Below are 21,706 nucleotides of genomic sequence, written 5' to 3'. Positions count from 1 at the left end.
TTTATGGATTTGATATAACATGAAATTCATTTATATTTTGTTAAAATACTTTTACTGGAATGTATTTATTGTATAAGCATTTTGTTGAAAAGTATTACACATTATACTTAATTAGGTTGGCCGAAAGGCAGTGTAAGCTGCGAAAATCCTTCCAACCAACTAAAGGGCCCCTCAGTGGCACAGCGGTATGTCTACGGACTAACAACGCTAGAAACCGGGTTTCGATACCCGTGGTGGGCAGAGCACAGAGAGCCCATTGTGTAGCTTTGTGCATAAATTCAAACAAACAAACAAACCAACAAAAGATATTTAAAAAAATTCAGTATTTCAAACCTAGTGTTCCTTTTAATATTTTTTATATATTATTACGCTCGAGAAGGTCACTCCTCTTCTATATATTTATATAGCCTATTTTGCCTATACAGATATATACAGGGTGGCCCAAAAGTAGATATACTGTTGATAATTCACAATGTAGTTAAAATAATTAAATTAAAGTATACAGTTGATAACTCGTAATTTATTTAACGGCACTTTACACGTGACATGAATTATGAGAAACTTAATCCCGCAAATGTTCAAATTGAAACCCGTCGCTGTTCACACAATCCTGGAGACTACCTGCCACACTCCTGCAAACTTTCTGACACAAGTCTGTCTGTACGGCCCGGCATGGCCAGGTGGTTAGGGTGCTCGACTCACAATCTGCGGGTCGTGGGTTCGAATCCCCCTCACACCAAACATGCTTGCCCTTTCTGCCGTGGGGGCGTTATATTGTGACGGTCAATCCCACTATTCGTTGATAAAAGAGTAGCCCAAGAGTTGGCGGTGGGTGGTGATGACTAGCTGCCTTCCCTCTAGTCTTACACTGCTAAATTAGGGACGGCTAGCTTTGCGCGAAATTCATAGAAACCAAACTGTCTGTCCATCAAGTTCTGTAAATACGTCCATGGTGTACCCTTTCATTTCATTAACATTCCGCGATTTCCTACTTTACACTTTGTCCTTGAGTACTCCCCACAAGAAAAAGTCCATAAGGGTACAGTTGGGTGGCCGTGAAGGCATTTCGATTGTAACTCTACGGCCTATACATCTCTGAGAAAAATTTTTCATCAAGACATCGCGGATCGCGTAAGCCTTTGAACATTGAACTTGGTTGTATTGATCACTCTTTTTTCTATGGGGCTGCAGTACAATTCATTGATGACTGTGTCCCAGTCATCGGAGTCATCAAGTTTCTCCCCCATCTAAAACATAATTCAAACATATCATCATTCATTTATTTTCCTCTTTGTCCCTGAATCCAACCACTCTTGACTTCCTTAAGATTGACACAAAATCTTTATAATTTATCTCCAATTGTCTTAAATTAGTCATGACAATTGTAACCCATTATTTACATTCTACGCTTCTGCACGTGGAAGTAACCAAGAAAATTTCACTTGGTACAATAACTTCTTTTCAACTTCTTGCTTTCAAGAGAAGATTGAAAATGTTGTGGCCAGCGAGGGCTCTTGATCCAGAAGAGATCTTCTTCTACTCCTTGTTACATTGTCACGTCTTCCTCGCCTCAACAACAGCTTCTTCTAATTCATGTGGTTTTATGAAATGACCCTCCATATTTACAATTTACAAACTTAATAACAAACAGAGAATCAACTGAAATAAATAATAATATTCCAAACAAACTCCACAATAACAAACCGTTAGTCACCATATAAAACCTACTTTTTTCTAACTTAGTCTGGAGTACTTACAGGCAAGTTAAAAGACCATGAATACAGGAGGCTCAGGATTATTTTTTTCAGAAAAGTAACATGAACATGGATAATAAAGAACAAAGAAACTTACACAACTGTAAACGGACAATAAACAATGATTATTCACTCTGAAAGTGTTGTTTATCTTGATATAACACTTGCAAGAGATTAGCCTGCATTATCTTAGGTCGGCCCCTTATAATTTCTGAATTATTTGGCAACTGGATCAGATAAAAGTCCCTTCTTCACTCAAAATCGGAAAGGACAAATTGTGTTGGTGCCACACGAATGGACAGACCAGCGTCCTAGAGCATATCCCACAGTCTTAGTTTATCCATTTTAGTTATCAATCTCATTACATACTAAAGGAGATTAAATTTTAGTTCAAGAAACATGTACAAAACCCTACATGTTGTTCACTGGGTAAGTGCTGCAGTCAAAGAAATGTGAAAGTAAAGGCTGTGTGGAAATATTTTGCTAAGACTGGGATTGTTCTACAGTCTACCATTATTTATACTGATGATGAGGATTCAGTCATCTTAGAGAACTTCAGGAGCTTATCAAAGAAGCAAGTGGCAGGCCTCACACGCAGGAAGCAATAACTGTCGGGAGTATGCAAGTTTAAATGGTGTTTGTTTATTGAATTGTGTGCAAAGCTACACAATCAATATCAACACTAGCTACACAATACCTACCAACACTAGCTACACAATAATTATCAACACTAGCTACACAATAACTATCAACACTAGCTACATAATAATTATCAACACTAGCTATACAATAACTATCAACACTAGCTACATAATAATTATCAACACTAGCTATACAATAACTATCAACACTAGCTATACAATAATTATCAACAATAGCTATACAATAATTATCAACAATAGCTATACAATAACTATCAACACTATCTACACAATAATTATCAACACTAGCTACACAATAATTATTAACACTAGCTACATAATAATTATCAACACTAGCTACATAATAATTATCAACACTAGCTACATAATAACTATCAACACTAGCTACACAATAACTATCAACACTAGCTACACAGTACCCCTGTAGCGCCGCAAGTGTGTATGAATAAATATATATTAGGATACTCAGGTTTAAATGGTTTATGTTGCCTATAAATCACAATGATAAGCTGTTTTTCTCTGCTATATGGTGACACGTACAAATTTATGTTATCGTCTCAGTCGTAGAGATGCCGTCATTGAAACACTGTTAACCACAACCCTTCACCATCACCCTCCACTTCCGTCGGTTTTGGCAGCTGAAGGAGCTCCGTGCGCCTTCCCGTCCATATGGCAATAATGTATTTCCATGTAATTTATGGACGCCTCCTCTCTTCAATCTTCCATCCATCAAATGTTGCCAAATGATGTTAGTTAGGCCCATTGCTCTTGTTACGTGGATGAACCACATCATCTTACTCTTCTTTAGATGACTAATTGCGTTCTCAAATTCCCATTAGATGCCGATATTTCTGCTCGGACTGTTAATTTTTCCTGTGTGCAGCGTAGAGAATCCTTAGTAGCCTGCGGTACAATTTCATCCCTAAAGCTTATATCTTTCTTTTTGTCCCTGCGTTTAAAGGAAAGTACGTATTATTATCACGTTGAATTGGTAAAGTGATCTACCATTTCGAAACATAAATATTTGTAATTGCAGTTACACAATTAAATAAACCCAGATTAAAGCATTAGATACCGTCGTATTTTCCCCGCGGCGCCCCCCAGTGGAACAGCGAAATGTCTGCGGACTTGCAACGCTAGAAACCGGGTTTCCATACCTGTGGTGGGCAGAGTGTAAATTGCCCATTGCGTAACTTTGCTTCAAGTGTGTTTCTTCCGTCTTCGCAATCAAAAAATAAAAAAAAAGTATTCTGAGCTTTATAGTATTATTGTCGTTTTTGGTTTTAATGGTTCAAAGTAATTTGAATTCTTATGTCTGAACTCAGTAAATGATTTACAATGTGAAGAAAATATTTGTTGTACATAAATTACAGTGGTCTGTATTTATAGTTCTTCCACGGACTTTTTAACAACGGGTATATATATATAGAAAAATGTTGAGAACTTTTTAAAATGTATTTAAAAAACATCAAACTAATTAAAATTCACCCAACGTGAACTTTTCAAAATTAACTTTCCGGCAAAATGTTAGCTAAGCGTTATTGCACAAACTAGCTGATGAACATTAACATTATGCGTTCTCTACTTGAAACAGAAGGGCGTTTTAAGAAGGATATTCAAACTGTGGACGAGAATTTTGGGAATGACTACGACATTTTATTTTTGTCACTTTTGTATTTTTCGTGCTTTGGTTTTCATTCATTGCAGACTTATTTTTGTGTCAAGCAAAGTATTTTATTAACGTGACAAAATATGTCGCGATATAACAGTTTTTTTATTCCACTAAACAGATGTTTTGGAGAAAAATATAAATATTTTTTTAGTCCTCTTTACACGACGCGAGAGCGTTTGTTGTCAAGTTTTTATGTTCATCTTCATTCCGAGATGTAAGTTTAATAATAACTGTTGTAACAATTCAGCCGTCCAAAGACAAATAAGAAATGGTAATTAAAGTGTTAGAATCATCAATTTTATACTCGTTTAAGTGGTAAAATATGCTAACTCAATAGATTTCAAGAAATTTGATTTTTTTTTATATTTCAACAGAACGAACGCTTGGTGGGAATACAGTTACTGTTATATAACACTTTCAAACAAATTTAGAAGCTATAATAAGATATTTACTTTTACATATAATAAAATGAAATTCCTTCTTAAAACTTTTTTTTCCCCTAGAGCTGATGATTATAGTGTAAAATACCACAAAAATACATATATTTACACGATTTTTAACTGTCACATAGATATACACAACTATACACCAAAAATTAAAAACTAATGGACTAATTTCGCATTTCGTTTTAGCGTCCTTTTATAACTTAACGTTATATGTTTACAATTAGGGTATCAATATACAGTTTTTTAAATCAATAATGGACTGGCGATTTCAAACTCTGACCTATTGTATGAATTTCCTTCGGTCAAGCACGAAACACGTTTATACGTCTGGAAAAAATGAATGCTTTCTCAATCAGTATTATATATTTGCATACATGTATCTCATGCAAAATTTAAAGTTATATTTTGTTTTCTAGAAAAAAAAATTAAATAAAATTACTATATAACCAATGTTATACTTGCGAAATCGTCCACTTATTTTAAAGAGTTTTCATCTGCACTTAACGAAATTACTCTCAGTAACCGGTTACAATACAAAAAAGTGTAATAAACATCAAAGCTATAATTATGTTAAACATACGATTCTCTTATTCTAGAGTACAGACTTTTTCTCCAAGACTTGTTTCAACTTATAAATCTAAAAAACCTTAGAAACGTGTAATCTGATAAAACAAAAAACAAATGACGTGTGATTTTACCCATAATTGTAAAAACCATTTGGTGCATTATCAGATTCCTCCAAGAATCTTTTTTTTTTTGTACAATTTATTTAAATCTTTATTCCGTATAGATGCGTTTGTGAAACAAAATTGATTAGATGGGGATCTGTTAGTATGAAACGTTAACAACGAAGATGATAAAAGACAAAAAAAAAAAAATACACTTTTCTTCCCAGAAATAATTCTCCGATTGCGATTACGAAAAACTTCTAAGTTATGAGAGAACTTTCTAGTAAACTGTATTAATGCACAATAAGTTATTTCTAGGGGTCTCAAACGCAAATTTCTTCATACACGAAAAAATATCCATAAAGAACAAACAAAAAATTACCTAATGTCCTGTAAACAAATAAACGCATTTTTTTCCCGTAAGATATATAATTTCCCAATTATTATAATTATTTTTTATCTCATTTTTTTGTGGTTGTAATTTGCTCTTCATTTCCTTTATAAATTCAATATTACAACTTTTTCCGTTGAATTCCATTTTTTCAAGTCAAAATCAAATAAATTATACGCTGTATCTGGTTGATACCCTTTAAAGGTTAGGCTATAAGTTTTGTTTTAACATCTTCCATTAGGGTTTTTTTCTTTCGGAAATGAGCTAAAAAAGTTAAGGATGTTACTTTACTTTTTCACAGCCTATTGTATTAAATAGCATACGAATAATTCGGGCAAATAATTAAAAATACGGCAAGAAATGGTTTGCCCCAGTTAACTCGGGTAAATCACGGGGGTCTCCCCCTCAACCAAAGACAAAGTAATGTTTTTGGGTGACAGAGCAAAGAACAAGAAATTCTTATAACTGTTTCTTAGAGGTGTTTCGTACAACACTGAAACCTCCGGAATCTGCTGAATCAAGATACGTTATCCATAAGATGGTAACGTATTTCAATCGGTAGTTTTGAGCTGCCAAAAAGACAGTTACGAAGTGGCTGCACCATCTTATCAGCAACAGTCCCACACACACACTAATAGATTAGCTTTTCTGATTCTAAAATTGAATTATACGACCTTTCTTCATTGTTTATTTGAGGTTGGAGGACTCGTTTTTGATCTGAGGGAAGGTTACTACTACTAATAGATTATATTTTTTTTTATTCTAAAATTAAATTACACGACCTTTCTTCATTGTTTATTTGAGGTTGGAGAACTCGTTTTTGATCTGAGGGAAGGTTACTACTACTAATAGATTATATATTTTTTTTATTCTAAAATTAAATTACACGACCTTTCTTCATTGTTTATTTGAGGTTGGAGAACCTTGTTCTTGATCTTCTGACTTGATGGTAGGTTACTATAACTACTGCCCTTGTGAGCACCAAACCTATTTCTGAGTACCACAACAGCATTTTTAGGCTTGATAGAAGGGTTTGCCTCAAGATTCTTGCGTATGCAGGTAATTGAGGGAAGATTGACGATGACACGCTGAAGAGTAACAAAGTTCCAGTCACAGCTAGCAAGGCTTATTGCTCTCTGTTAAAAATCTAGTGTGGTCTGGTCTGAAAAACAGATGCAAAGAAGGTGGAGGCACACATATGGGATCCTCAGTTCCACAAGAAGTACTGTCATTAACAATGAGATTTCTGCTGATGATGTGGCCTGTTATAACTCGGTCAATATTTGTCAGATTTAGAAACTGTAAAGTGTAAATCCTCGTATCTCATCATATGCTACATCTTTTATAAGTTTCAACAAATTTGAATAAATTCCAGACTTTTTACATCCAATCACTACCACCGAGGAACCCCTGGTTGAGGGAGAGATCCTGTGTAAAAATTACTATTTTTAACCATTAATTCATCAAAAATTCCTCCAATTAAAATCTGCTCCGTAGTGCCTCAAAGTGGACTGAATTAAGGATTGTTTTGTTTGAAAACTTCAAGTAATGAGTAATAAACTTGGATCCAACGCATCATCAAAGTTCATAAAAATTCGTTTTAAATCACAACATGCACCGTACAAGCGTGACAATGAAAACAGTTCAAATATATTATGTACCATATAAAATCCACGTGAATTCCACTTTATCACTTCTTGTCAACTTGTACACATACTTTCACTTATTAAACTTTTTATTTTCTTGAACACCAAGAATATGAACAAAACTTAAATTCATTCTTCTTGGCAACTTGTATCTACCCTGTAAAACTGTTAAATAAACTCAGTTGTTTAGATATGAATGAAAGCCTTAAGTTTCATACTAATAACACTGGGCAATAGTATTGATTTACTAGAAGTTTGTTGTCAAAGTAAAAAAGCAAGCTTATTAGTCACAGTTCTAGACTTATCATTTATTTCAACGTTTAACAGTATTCCGGAGTTCATTTGTGAACTTTTTACACTAGAAGGGGACATTTAGGTACATAAAAAAACGAGAGCTTCCAGATTTGACCCTACAGCTTGTTTTAAGAGATTAGTCGCAATAAGACAATTTATTTAAGACATTAATCCTGTACTTTATGTTATTCAAGAAACTCTTTGCACATGTCTTTTTTTTTTTTAAGAAACAAGTAAACTGTTACTTAACTTGGTTTTGTAAAATCACGAAAGTTTGATTTCAAAAGAATAAGTACACAGAAACCACACATATTTCGAGAGTGAATCTAAACTCAATTCTTAAATCAATCAGGAAAACTATTGCACAAGTCTATATTATACAAGAAAAAAAATGAAAATTTTCTTTCATACCATTAAAATTGGTTACCTTTTGGAAGTTCATGTTAATTTAAATTACCTCAATCGGTGAAACAAATTAAGATGGACAATGTTATCTTTTAAGTCAATAAAAGTAGTAAAAAAGATGCCAACAACAGAACCTGACAATGTTATAATGGTTTGAACTATAATGTTGTAATTGACGTTTTTAATTAAGGTTTTAGATAAAAGGAAAAACTATGTATCAGGTCTGTATTCTGTGGTTTCTATTAAGTTTACACTGGAGGGAGATTTTTAAAAATGAGCGAATACACACGGTGTCGTTTTAGCATATTTTACAAAATTATGTTGTATTTGTAATGTTTGAAATGAATATATTTACCTTCCATAACTGAATTGGAATATTCAAACGAAAGATATGTGACTAAACTGAACGTTAAGGGATCGTAATTACAAACAGTGCAGATTCTAACAATTTTGGAATCTTTACATGTAATGTTGTTCCACGGTTTGGGTTTACATAATCAAAAGACCAAAGTATAAAAGCTCTAACAATTCAACCGTATTTCCAAACCACCAACCCAGTGTCTGTAAAGTGTTACTGTTTTAGATAAGCTAATCCTGATTACTCGTAAAAATTCTGTTGACTGGTTTCAGGCATATTTTGATGTACAACGAGATGTCAACTTGATTTTTTCCCTCTGTTTATAAAATATGCTTAATACACTGCATCCAGCAGCAACAGAACTCAAAAAAACATGACAGTTAGTTATTTAATGATTTTCAAATGAACTTACTTAATATCACTACTGCACATTAACGTTCCATTATAATCAACTGCTTTATCCTAACCTCAAATGTTTCCAGAAATATTATAAAAATATTAGAGCATTTGCTGGATTTCTACTTAAAGTTGTGTTCTTCTTTCCATCTATTAAGCAAAACCTGTGATATTATTGAATGAAAATACTTTCCTCAAGACTTTTGTTTGAGTATGCAAATTGTGTAAACTATGAACTGAGCGGTCGGAACAAAAATATAAAGGCTTAAAACTGCCTCATTGATGAAAATCATAATGATCCTAGGCATGCATCCAAAATTGACTTTCATATCTCACCTCGTACAAGCAGTATAGTTCATAAAACTAATCAATGCTCATCCTAAGTTTGTAAAGATAAGGTCAACTGGCATTTCAAATATTACGCTTTTTACTTTCTAACAGTTGTTGTAAAATGGATTTAAAAAAAAAAGACATCACAAAATTTTGAACCAGTATTTGAACAGTATTCCCATACAAAAAAAAAACACCTCATTCTACATGAAAATAACATCACAGGCACTGTAGTTACATCCTTTACTACATAACACTTGTGATAGTCAGTCTCTCTCTCTCTCTCTACTGTTGACTGGACTGCTGGACCTGGTTCATTCTAGCTTTCTTCCATTCCTGAATCCTCTGTTTTAACTCTAAGGCTGTAGACATAAACAAGAAAAGAAAAACATCAGTACAACCTATTCATTAATACACATGCTAATAGTAACAAGTGAACCAATTCAATTAAAGAACTTCCTGACCAAACATCTTTATATATATATATATATATATACTGTACGTGTACCAACTGTTTCCCAACACTAACGGTTCTGTTGAACAACAGTGACTGATCTAGTTGGGCTGATGGGAGTTAGAATGGCTTTAAAGTGCAGTCCTTTACTGTCAAAAGAAATATTCAACATAAGGAAATTTTTCTCATCTTATAAGACACGTACTTTAAATCAAACAACTTACTGCATGTGAACCCAGCTGAATGTACCTTGCCAACGTATCAATATGTATGCTGCAATTCACACACATACATGTTTAACATCCACTTTTACATATTTCTTGTGCAAGTGCTCTCTATTGATTTTGGTTTTGTTATGCATATATAAAACTTGTATGCTCACAACTGATTGTAATGCATTTATATTTCAGCCGATTTATGTTAACATATCTGTTTTGTATGACTTTGCTACATTAATGAAATTTATCTTACCAATCTTCTGTCTACATTCATCTCTCATGACCTTGCAGTTTTTACATGCTTTCAGTTACACAACATGAATGTGTTGTGGAATTTTGTGAAAAGGAATTTAAAGGCTATCTGTGTTAGCTGTCCTTAATTTTGAAGTGATAGACTAGAAGGGAAGACAGCTAATTAACGCAACATACCATCAACTCATGGGCTACTCTGATGGAACAGTGGGATTTGACCAACACTCTTATAATGCTGCCATAGCCCCAAAAAGTGGAACACAATTTTTTTTTTGATGATGAAAACAGGGCATGTATAAAGGAGCCTCAAATCCATGGTACAGCATGCACTTATTGGTATTCTTAATATGTATTTTATCCAAGAAGTCATTTAAAAATTACATACATGCACACACACACACACACACACACACACATATATATATATAAACCATATGGAATCAAACCTCTAATTTTAGTGTTTTAAGCCCACAAACTTACTATTAACTCAAGTTCGTATCAATCAAATGAGTTATATTAGAACTGGAAAATTGATTTTTGCTGTAATGCAACTCTTTATTCCGAACTATTCTTCTTAGCATTTAATCTGTTTTCAAATTACTTGTGAAAAAAAAATTACAAGTAATTTCGCGGAATATATTTAAATGAAACAAAGCCATAAAACAGTAGGTTTTGCTCAAATTTTAATCCAGCTTTACCCACAATGCAATAGGAAATTCATCAACACTGAGACTTGAAGTTTATTCACTTGACATGTAAAACATAATTAATAAGTAATTTTCTTTGTTTTTCCATTTTCCCAAAACTTTTGTTTGTTTTGGGATGTTGGCCCAAATATACCCAAGGACTATCCATCTGCAATAAACATTCTTAGCTTTGAGCTATATAGAGTAAAGACAACTAGTCCAAAGCACTCACCACCAGCTCTTGGGCTATTCTTGCCTGACTAAATAATGAAAGTTGACCAATTTTAATGTGCCCATGCCATGAAGTATGGAGTACAGTTTATTCTTTTTTGCAGTTAACTAGATGCAAATATTGGACCCACAAATCCATAGTCCAGCATGCTAAACATTGAGCCACAGAGCTTTTTCTAAATAACAGTTTGCTTATATTTAGTAAAACAAATAGCACATCAATGAATGTGTGTCCTGTTCATCACAACTGAGTAACAAACTCATTCTCCCTCTGTAATTACTAGATTTGTGACAGAATCCAAAATCTTGAGCTTGCATATAAGCATTAGTTTAGGTTTGGTTTAAGTTCAAAGACAAAAAAAAATGTAGTTTAAACTTTTTACTACATGATTAGAAAATTAAGGCTTAAAATAGAGAGAAAAGGGAAAGTTTTCTGAAGAATAAAAAGACATTTTAAATTAATTTTAATATCAAAATAACCTAAAAATCATAATTTAAGTAAGCTGCTTCCTCTCTACGTCCTGTATGATCCTTTAGACACTTAGGCTGTAGGTTGTATACACCACATTCTGATGTTATGGAAGTCCAAAGTTTTGATAGTTGTTTTATAGATTATCTTATACCCTACTAGTATTTCTCTTTTACACTTATATTACAAAACACTATATGCATTCAATATGTTTCCACAATGAGAATCTGCTGGTGGATCGGTGGTAAGTTTCAGGACTTACAAAGCTACAATTCAGGATTTGATCAACATTGTGTATATAAGTGTTGAATAAAAAACAAAACAGAATACAAAATGGAAAATTCTATCTCACACTGCTGGTGTTGGTTTATGCAAGAAATAATTATTATCTTCATATTTTTCTATCTCTTATAGAAACAAACACAATATCAACTTCTGGTAAGAAAACTTCAGAAACAAGTTAACGATTAATTAAATTCACGATGTATCATCCATTATAATGACTAATTAAATTCACGATGTATCATCCATTATAATGACTAATTAAATTCACAATGTATCATCCATTATAATGACTAATTAAATTCACAATGTATCATCCATTATAATGACTAATTAAATTCACAATGTATCATCCATTATAATGACTAATTAAATTCACAATGTATCATCCATTATAATGACTAATTAAATTCATGATGTATCATCCATTATAATGACTAATTAAATTCACAATGTATCATCCATTATAATGACTAATTAAATTCATAATGTATCATCCATATTGGCTAGACATTTTCTGATAAAATTAAGTAAATCATCCTAAACTGATGACAACACACTTGATTAAAAATATTATTAAACTTCAGTATTATCAAGGATAAAGCATTAAAAGTTTTTATATGAGTGCACAATGTATTTTAGTTCATCTAATATTATCATAATTATTTTTCATTTTAATTATTTAAAGAACCTTCCTTATTTATTTTTCCCCCAGTGATAGCCTGCAGAAATTTCAGGCTCTCCTCAAAGCTTGACTTGAACTCAAATTTTTCTTTAAATCTCAAGCTCAAATTTAACTCAAAAAACTGTGGCTCCCATGCCTCTGTTTAGTTAATCTTGTTCTAAAATTCCAAAATATTGAAAGTCAGTTTCAAGAAACTCATTATAAAAGCTTTGTACCGGAAAACTATAGGCCAGTAAGAATGATTATTTGTCTTTTAGATGCTATATTATAGAAAATTGATTCATTATACCTCCTGGATATTCAAATATGGTAAGTTACACAAGTTCGGAAGAGGTAATTAATAGATTAATAAAAAAAATAAAACATTGATGGCATTAAATTTATGGTATTATGCAAAAGATCTCATTGACAGCAACATAAAGTACACACAGACAAGATTATAATACTGCTCTATCTATAATAACCTACCATCACAAAGACAATCATAGAATAAGGCTAAAGTAATGTAATATGAGCCCTTCACAAGAGAAAAAGTATTCTATCTCCAACAAGCTGATAAAGAACTCAGTTAACCTAAAAGAAAGGTTAGTAAAACCTTTATAGCCTTCTTGAAATCATTGAAATAGTAGATTTAAGTCCAACTTGGGTGAGAGCCCTGAGAGTAGAAGGAAAACCTACAATGTAAATTAATTAGTATCTAGTAATAAAAAACATGTTAGTAATTACAAATTAGGCTTATGTGATTATACACGACACTAACCATGATAACACTGATAGATATCAATTGCCACAAACTTATCATAAGTAATTATACAAAGTATTGGCAGCATCCTAAAATAAATTGTAGTTGGAATGTACTGCCAGCATAATCAAGTATACAAAATCAAATTCATACAGAGTTGCACACAGAGTACAGTTCATACAAAGCTGAAGGAACCCTAAATCTAAGTAACAAAATGTGGTTAAAATTCTTTATGGCATCCTGAAACAAACAAAAATGTAGTTGTAATTATTTGCAGCATCCTAAAACAGACAAAAATGTAGTTGTAATTACTTGCAGCATCCTAAAACAGACAAAAATGTAGTTGTAATTACTTGCAGCATCCTAAAATAGACAAAAATGTAGTTGTAATTATTTGTAGCAACCTAAAACAGACAAAAATGTAGTTGTAATTACTTGCAGCATCCTAAAACAGACAAAAATGTAGTTGTAATTACTTGCAGCATTCTAAAATAGACAAATCTGTAGTTGTAATTACTTGCAGCATCCTAAAACAGACAAAAATGTAGTTGAACTTATTTACAGCATCATAAAACAGACAAAAATGTTATTGTAATTACTTGCATCATCCTAAAAGAGACAAAAATGTAGTTGAACTTATTTACAGCATCATAAAACAGGCAAAAATGTTGTTGTAATTACTTGCAGCATTCTAATATAGACAAAGTAGGTAAAATTATTTGCAGAATCCTAAAACAGATAAAGCATAATTGTAATATAGTGGAAGCATTCTCAGACAATGTCATTGATATTAACAGTAGCATCCTACACAAGTCACTATAGTTGACATTCATTTATACATCCAAAAATAAAGTGAAGTTAATATGTTTTAGGCAGCATTCCACAACAGACAACACTGTTAAAATTACTGACAGTATATTACAGTTGAAGTATAATGGAATCCTAAAACAGGCAAAGTATTTTCAAAACTGACTGGAAAAATCTTAGAACAAACTGCAGTTGAACTATATAATGTGTGTGATTGAAATGACAGCATCCTAAAGCATACAAATAAATCATAATTGACAATACTGTTCCAGAAATCAATATTTGGTTCTAATGAACATTCATCACGAAGCTATATCATTCTTTTCAGGTCAATCCACACAAAAAAAACATACAATGAAATGTTATACATTTTCATCATTAAATCAACTATACGGTTTTGGTTTTGTTTATACTATATATCATGTTTAGTTAATTTATCTAGAAACCTGCTTTTTCTCAACTGAAGAAATTAATGTTTCTTGTAAGACATATTACATATTTCAGTCAAATGTGAGGACAATATATGCAATGATTTTCTGACAATGAACAAATAGATTTGGTGACAGCAACTAAACAATTTAGTATTTTATATGGTTTAACTTGTCATTTTATTATATGATTTTTGAATAAGAAGAAAACTGTTCGTTTTTTACTTTCATCTACAGGTTGAAAGCTGAGATATCTAACTCACTCCTAGTGATAGCTACTCATATATCTGTGATACTTAGATGATTTTAAATGTGTAGTCCCATATTTTCTGGTATTTTAAGAGTGATAACTGTTAAAATCTGCAAATTGATTAAAGCATATTACTTAAGAGTAATCATTTAAAAAAATATGTCAGTATTATATATTCTTGTTAAATAAAAAGGTTTTCATAGAAGTTTCTTCAAACTTTATACACACAAGCTTACGAGGAATAAATGATATTTATATCCAGAAATATTTTTTGTTTGAGTAACACTGATTATCAACGAAGAACGAAATAGATGATTTAAGTAAGTCACTGGAGTTAAGCACAAAGCTACACAGTGGGCTATTTGTGCTCTTCCCACCACAGGAATCAAAACCCAGTTTCTAGCATTGTAGATCCGAAGACATACTGCTGTGCCACTGGGGTGGGGTCACTGAATGAGCAATCGATATGTTAAGAATAAATTATCTACATTCAAACTGTTATACTAATCAACACAATTCTTCTGTGTGGCAGTTTAAGAGTTTGATAGTTTTTGTTCAGAAATTAATATTAATCATCTCTAAATTACTGCAATAGTAGGTATGAAGTTACAGTTAGCTTGTATATAAGGAACATTTGTAGGATTTTTTACTAGGGGGTCAGGAGAGCACAAAAGACCAAGAAATTAGTTTGGGGTGGGCAGAAAAAATAACACTTTTATGTCAGTAGGAGTCACAATGAAGAAAATTTTAAAATTATAAAAGAATATCTCAGATGGAGTGCTGCTGCTGGAGGAGTAGAGTTTTCCAATGGGGGCCTGCCTCTCCAATGCAACCCCAGTGGACATGCTCCTGCTAGTGCAAACCAATTTACTGTTATTTCTCTAAATGGTGGCGCTAAGTAAAGCCAAGCCCAACATAGTACGAATAAGACCCTCTGTTTAGTATATGATGACAAAAGTAATAATCCACACACACCAACAAACAAAACATACTGTGTGTTACAATATGACAGTAAAAACTGAAAAGATGTGCAATATAAACAACAAATACTTCTATATGCACACCTAATAATGTTAAGTGCAAATTAATAGGTAAATTATTGTAGAAATGCATCTATTCCAAACAAGTGAACACAAGATAAACAAACCTGGTTCTAACATATCTTCAGTTAAATGTTGCCTGTTGAAAGGATCTGTGCTAGAATTGAGCAGATGACGTATAATTACAGCACGATCCATGATATTTCCACTTGGAAGAACAACAGGATCCTCCATTAGTGTGTCCATAAGGGGATCTGACCAGAAATTTGTATTCATTACTCAAATGATACATGAAGTAGTGAAAGAGAAATTTATCACTTAATTATCTTACTAGACTGTATCCACAATTCTAATTCAAAGTATTTATTACACATTATGAAATTATTTCAGGTCTTATAACACTATAATAAAATAATAATTTTTACTTCAAATACAAAACAAGGGAACCTTTTTAAAAAACAGAAATAATACTTGAACAACAAAATGCCTTTTCCAGAACAAACATACCAATTTAATAGTTAATAAAGCAGGGAAAGATAAGATAATGAGTAGAATTTGTAGCCAAGCCATTCAGTTGTAATCAATATTTCATAAAAGTTACTTTAATTTTTAAAGTATTTACTAAAAGTTAAAATTATATTTATGACAATCCCATCAAATGTAACAAAAAAAAATTATATAAATGTATCTTAAATGGTTTTCATATTGCTACATTTCTTATAAAACATTAACATAAAGTTGTTCTCGCTCAAAATATCACCCAAAAAATGTAACACGTTACATTCATTTTATCAACAATATAAACCTTTAAACTCCTCGGGAGCATTGGTAAAATCTAGATCCAACTTCTTGTTAAGAATAACGAACTCTTGGACTCTATTAGACAACTGTTCAAACTGTGCGATCTGAAGTTCTGTCTTAATCATGGCCTTTTTCATTCTTGCAACAGCATCTTCAAACAATTCAGGTTGATATGAACGCTGCAAGAGAAAAAGATAAAATCATGCCATACTGGTATCTTATACATAAAAGTTTTGATCATTTTTACTACAGTTTGACAAAGATCTACAATTGAATTTTAAAATGTATTTGAAACTTTTTTGCCGTTTTAGTGGCATTTCTTTTACCTTATTTATGAACAAAAAAAAATTAACATTTTGCTACAACTTTTGATCAAAAAAGTTATCACATTATAGGTTTAATTGCATTTGATCTCATGGTCAATTTACCAACTCTAAGAAATAATAATACAGAATGATGATTCAGGATTCCATACATAAGTATATATACCTAAAAGTTTTTATTTAAGTTCAACCTATGATCTAGTTAATGAATTCTTGCAGGCAAGTTTTTCTATCTATTTCTAAATACACAAGAACTTTAATAGTGAATAATAATTTAACAATCTTGTATCATTTTGAATACTGGGTTCATGTTTTGAAAAACATATAGTATACTAAGTTGCTTTATATACATTTATTAATTTTTTCATAACAAATTAATCCAACACACAAAACATTTACATACTGACACTGATGATCAATTATTCTGAAGAAAACATACCTCATCAGAAGCCAATGCATGACAAAATTCGTCACAATCTAAATGCAAATATATATCAGTAAGTTGGTCAAGCAGACGTCGGGGTTCCCAGCCATATTTATCTGGATTCTTGACCTTCAGATTTTTACACTTGGGCCCACATAGCTGCTTGAGGTTGAAGTTTAACATGGCTGCAAGTCTATCTACTACCTCCTATAAATGTAAGTCATCATAATTAACAGACATTTTATGTATATACATACTGTATTGCAAAAACTTAATTTTTACATATATTACAAGTGGTTACAAAAAAAGATACCAACAGTAATAATTTACCTACGACTCTTTATTTCCAGGTATTTAATTCTTATTATAAATAACTTTACTCTCACATATAAAATACAACATTATTTAGAACAGAAATAACACTTTTGTTTCTTCAAGATTCTTTGTACTTGATGAAAACTGTATCTTTACACAAACTTACTGGTTTTAAAAATGGTTGAACAATTTCTTTCGTCAAGTAATGAAACATATCAACCGTTTCTTGAGCTAAAGTGAGGTAGGAACGGCACTGCCTTTCATCAATGGCCAACTGTCTTTGTCTGGACTGTGTGGCTTCCTGGTGGATAATAACAAGTGATTGAGGCATAAAAATCTTTCTTGAAATACAGTTAAAATGTTAATCTAATAAATTCATTAGATAACATATATTAAAAATAAAACAATCCTCTTTATTTTTCAAACAAAAACAAATTGTTCTCTAACAAACATAATACAGTATCAAAATAATGAAATATATATAAGGCACATGCATTGAAAACTGTATTCACAACTTAATCTACATTTTCATAACTTTTTCCATTATATGGCTTCCAAGATGTATCATTTTAACATTTGGAACTGTTTAAGAATGTCTGCTCACGTATTAATATACAACAGGCTGTTAAAGAATACTTCTTTTACCAGGTTTCTAAACAAATTAAAATGGACTTTACCTTTGAAATTTTCAGATAAGGTAAGAACAAATACCTGATAACTAACTAATTCAAGGTAAAACTTTATCTTGCATAAAATCAAATAATCAAAATAAATCTACATTTATAATAATTGCACAATGTTCAACTCTTACTCAATTAGAAACTTGCATAAAATTTTACAATTCATAAATAAAAAACTTGTGAAGCTACTATTAACGTATAAAAAAACAAAGAAAACTACAATGTACCTCAGTTTGTTGGTTCCAAGATTCTTTATCCTCCATCGCTTCCTGGACTTCATGAATTCGTTTTAAAGACTCAAGACTCTCATCAAGCAAGAAAGTTGTGTCATTCATCAACATATTAATGAACTTTACAAACTGTTTCCCTACACTGGAATACAAAATAAGGGAAAAGATATTTCCATGAATTCACTGAAATACATTAATAACTTGTACAGAAACTTTTTATAACAATTCTACACAAAATTTTTTGATATGTGGGTGAACAACACCTGAAAGTTGCTTCGCAATCGGGAGAGGGTTAAACCACAAGCTTAATTTCTTGAATTTCCTGTAACAGGTACAATTTTTTTCCCCACACAATTTTATTTTTAAAATATAAAAAATAAAAATATGAACAGCATTATTTTCTACAGTGATTAAAGCCAAAACTAGCTTTCATAAAATGTAATCAAAGAGCTTTTTTTTTAAACTCCTCTATTACTTTATCTAGAGTATTTTAAGTAAGTATTATTATAACTACACCATTAAGAAGTTATTAAGCCTGAACTGTAAAAACTCACTCACTTTGACTCAAGGATAACAGCTTGTTTATGGACTGGATTGGACCAAAGAGATTTAAAAATGATACTGATATGGTATCTTATGGTGAATTTATCGTAGAACTCGCTACTTGCTCCTGTTGTTTCTACATCTGCAAAAACGGTTGATAAAAATAGATGTTATTTTAAAGGAGAAAGTGTTTTGTTAATAATTTCAAAAATAAAGGATCTCTCTCCTTCTTTGTGTCTAGACTACAACAAATTATAAAATAAATTCTATTAAGTTTACAGTAACGAATCATGAGAACTCTGGAGACAGCACTGGATGTGTTTGCATCTAAAAATTATTAAGAAAATGCATACGTTTCCCACATCATGTTACCTGGGTAAATTAAAATTAACACAGTAAAAAAAAAAAAGTTAGCTACCAAAAATTTTCTAAAGCTAATTTTAAAACGATGTGTCTAATTAAGGAAATTATACAATAAACATATTTCTAATATAGAAAGGAAACAATATACTAATGTTTCGAAAATTCAAATAAAAATTACAGAAATCGTTGATTAAGTGTCATAAATAGCAACAAAACAAAATAAATAAAGAAGAATACAAGTGACTGTATAACCTGTGTAGAAATTCATCAGTGCCAAGGCAAGATGTTGTTCAGCTAAAGGATGGGACAAGATTCGTGCATGCAGAGTTGGGGTATAGGGTTGAATGTTGGAACTGGCTAGGAACATCACTTCCACCAACTTAGCCACCAAATAAGGGTTAGCTATGTACTGAGGAGAACACACCAATAGGATCATAGCAGTCAACAACTCCTCTCCTACCTGTGTTTCTGCTACTTGGGGTTGGTACCTGAAATATTGAAAACAGGTACTAAATAAGGGTTAGCTATGTACTGATGAGAACACACCAATAGGATCATAGCAGTCAACAACTCCTCTCCTACCTGTTTCTGCTACTTTGAGTTGGTACCTGAAATATTGAAAACATTTAGCATTCATTTGGCAGTTACTAAACCTTACATACCAAATATTTGGGCTATTTCTCAAACCTACTGGGTAACACACATACACACATCAGTGCCAAAATCATGAGGCATAACATAAGGTCTTTTTCTATTTTGAGGGGAACATAATACAAGTTGACAGAATATTATTCTTTATTCTTCATATCATTATATTAGCATAAAATAACCATCTTTGAATTATTTCATTACAATAGAAATGACATATCAACTAGATACTTAGGTCATTCAAAACCAACTCAAGTTCACTTTGATGGTTTTGGAACTGTGATACATGTTTTATTTTCTTTCACCCCTTTAGTGAATTCCAACCTATCAAATCTCAAAACATAATCAGATGTTGACCTCAGAATCAAAAATTACACACTTTAATTTTTGTTCTAATATTTGAACAGGATTAAAACTGTAAAACTCCCCACAATTATAATATTTTTTGTACCAAATACAATTTTTTTTTCCCATATATATGTAAATAGATACTGAAGTACTCACTGTATGACAAAAAGTAAGAAGTCTGCTATATCTTCAATATACCAATCTGGATAAGCCGCAAAAACATTGGGTATGGCAACAGGAAGAGGTAGGTTAGGCCTATAAAAGATAAAGTTTACATCTCAAGCACGGCATTACATATGGAAGAAAAACCTTATTTTTCCAGTTTAATCCTTTTGATACGTGTCACAGGTGAAAGACCATGTCATCTCGTTTGTTGACTCACATTCAAAATTTTATTGAACTACTATTTCATGAATTTATTTCAATAAGTTTGGTATCAAACTGTAGATTATAATTCAAATTTTAGAACTGTACATTACTCAATTTCTTAATTTAAAAGTAAATATTAAAAAACACAGATAAACATCGATTTTTTTGTGTGTCACGTGGTATGTTGAATGCAGCACTGGTTCATATTAGATGTTTGTGAAGTCAAAATACTAAGTCTATAGTTTCGTACGAATTAGAAACTCAAATTAAATTTTGAGCAGACTAAAGACACAATTTACTTCATTGAAATATTGATTTAAAATAAAGAAATGACACTAGGTACGTTAGAAAGGCCTAAAAAACCACTAGGGGGACATTCTGAGCTTCTGATTGGTTATTCATGTCACATATAGAAGTAAGTGTTTATAAGGGAGTGTTTCCAAAAATGGAAGGAGGTGAGTGAGGTGCCACTGATTTATTATGTGAGCAATATCTTAGCAAACAGAAAAGATAAGACCTTCTTATTTTATATTCAAGCTTTTCAATATCTGTAATTAGTAACTAAGCTGTATTTGGGTCTAAAAAAAATAGTTTGATAAATTATAGTAGAATTCTATTGCATTGAAATAATAATTTATGATTTTTTAGTTATTCAAAAGTATATAGAAAATCTAGAAAAAAAAATTTTGTTTCAAATCCTCCACGTGCAAAAGTGACTGTATTTTACAAAATACTAGTCGACTAAAACACAGCCAAGACAAGTTACTTTGTACAGACCAAAGGTCACCTTTATGTTATTTGATAGGTAACATGAGTGCACGTGAACCATGTTGTTGTAACTTCTGTATTTTAGCTAGGCATGGGTGAAAGATCAATATAATAAAAATAATAAACATATATTAATGTATAATGTTATGAGATTTAAGCTATTTCGTCTAAACATTTATGTTTTCATGTTATAATCTGTGTTATTTTAGAATGAAAGAGGGATAATTTATGTTTATTTCCTAATTTTTTATGGTGGTTGCGAGATTAATCAAAATTACCAAACTCTTAGAGAGATTAATTACTGAAAATAACATATAAAATATAAAGT

At 31.6% G+C, this 21,706-nt stretch overlaps 1 protein-coding gene across 3 annotated transcripts in view; it reads right to left on the bottom strand.

Moving 5' to 3' along the window:
- Positions 1-7,532: 7,532 nt before the first annotated feature.
- LOC106457448 (ubiquitin conjugation factor E4 B-like) overlaps positions 7,533-21,706 on the bottom strand; it is a 69,208-nt gene continuing 55,034 nt past the window's right edge. For all 3 annotated transcript variants that reach the window (XM_013916869.2, XM_013916870.2, XM_022383391.1), the window contains 9 exons: positions 20,398-20,496; positions 19,498-19,733; positions 18,898-19,024; positions 18,337-18,481; positions 17,596-17,730; positions 17,130-17,321; positions 16,372-16,546; positions 15,674-15,820; positions 7,533-9,384 (listed from right to left, as the gene is read on the bottom strand). In XM_013916869.2, coding sequence (XP_013772323.1) covers positions 9,308-9,384; positions 15,674-15,820; positions 16,372-16,546; positions 17,130-17,321; positions 17,596-17,730; positions 18,337-18,481; positions 18,898-19,024; positions 19,498-19,733; positions 20,398-20,496 — 1,333 coding nt within the window. In that variant the 3' untranslated portion in view covers positions 7,533-9,307. The remainder of the gene's footprint in view (positions 9,385-15,673; positions 15,821-16,371; positions 16,547-17,129; positions 17,322-17,595; positions 17,731-18,336; positions 18,482-18,897; positions 19,025-19,497; positions 19,734-20,397; positions 20,497-21,706) is intronic.

This window comes from Limulus polyphemus, unplaced genomic scaffold, assembly GCF_000517525.1.
Source record: "Limulus polyphemus unplaced genomic scaffold, Limulus_polyphemus-2.1.2 Scaffold332, whole genome shotgun sequence".
Taxonomy (NCBI): Eukaryota; Metazoa; Arthropoda; class Merostomata; order Xiphosura; family Limulidae; genus Limulus; species Limulus polyphemus.
This window is presented reverse-complemented; position numbering and strand designations above follow the sequence as displayed.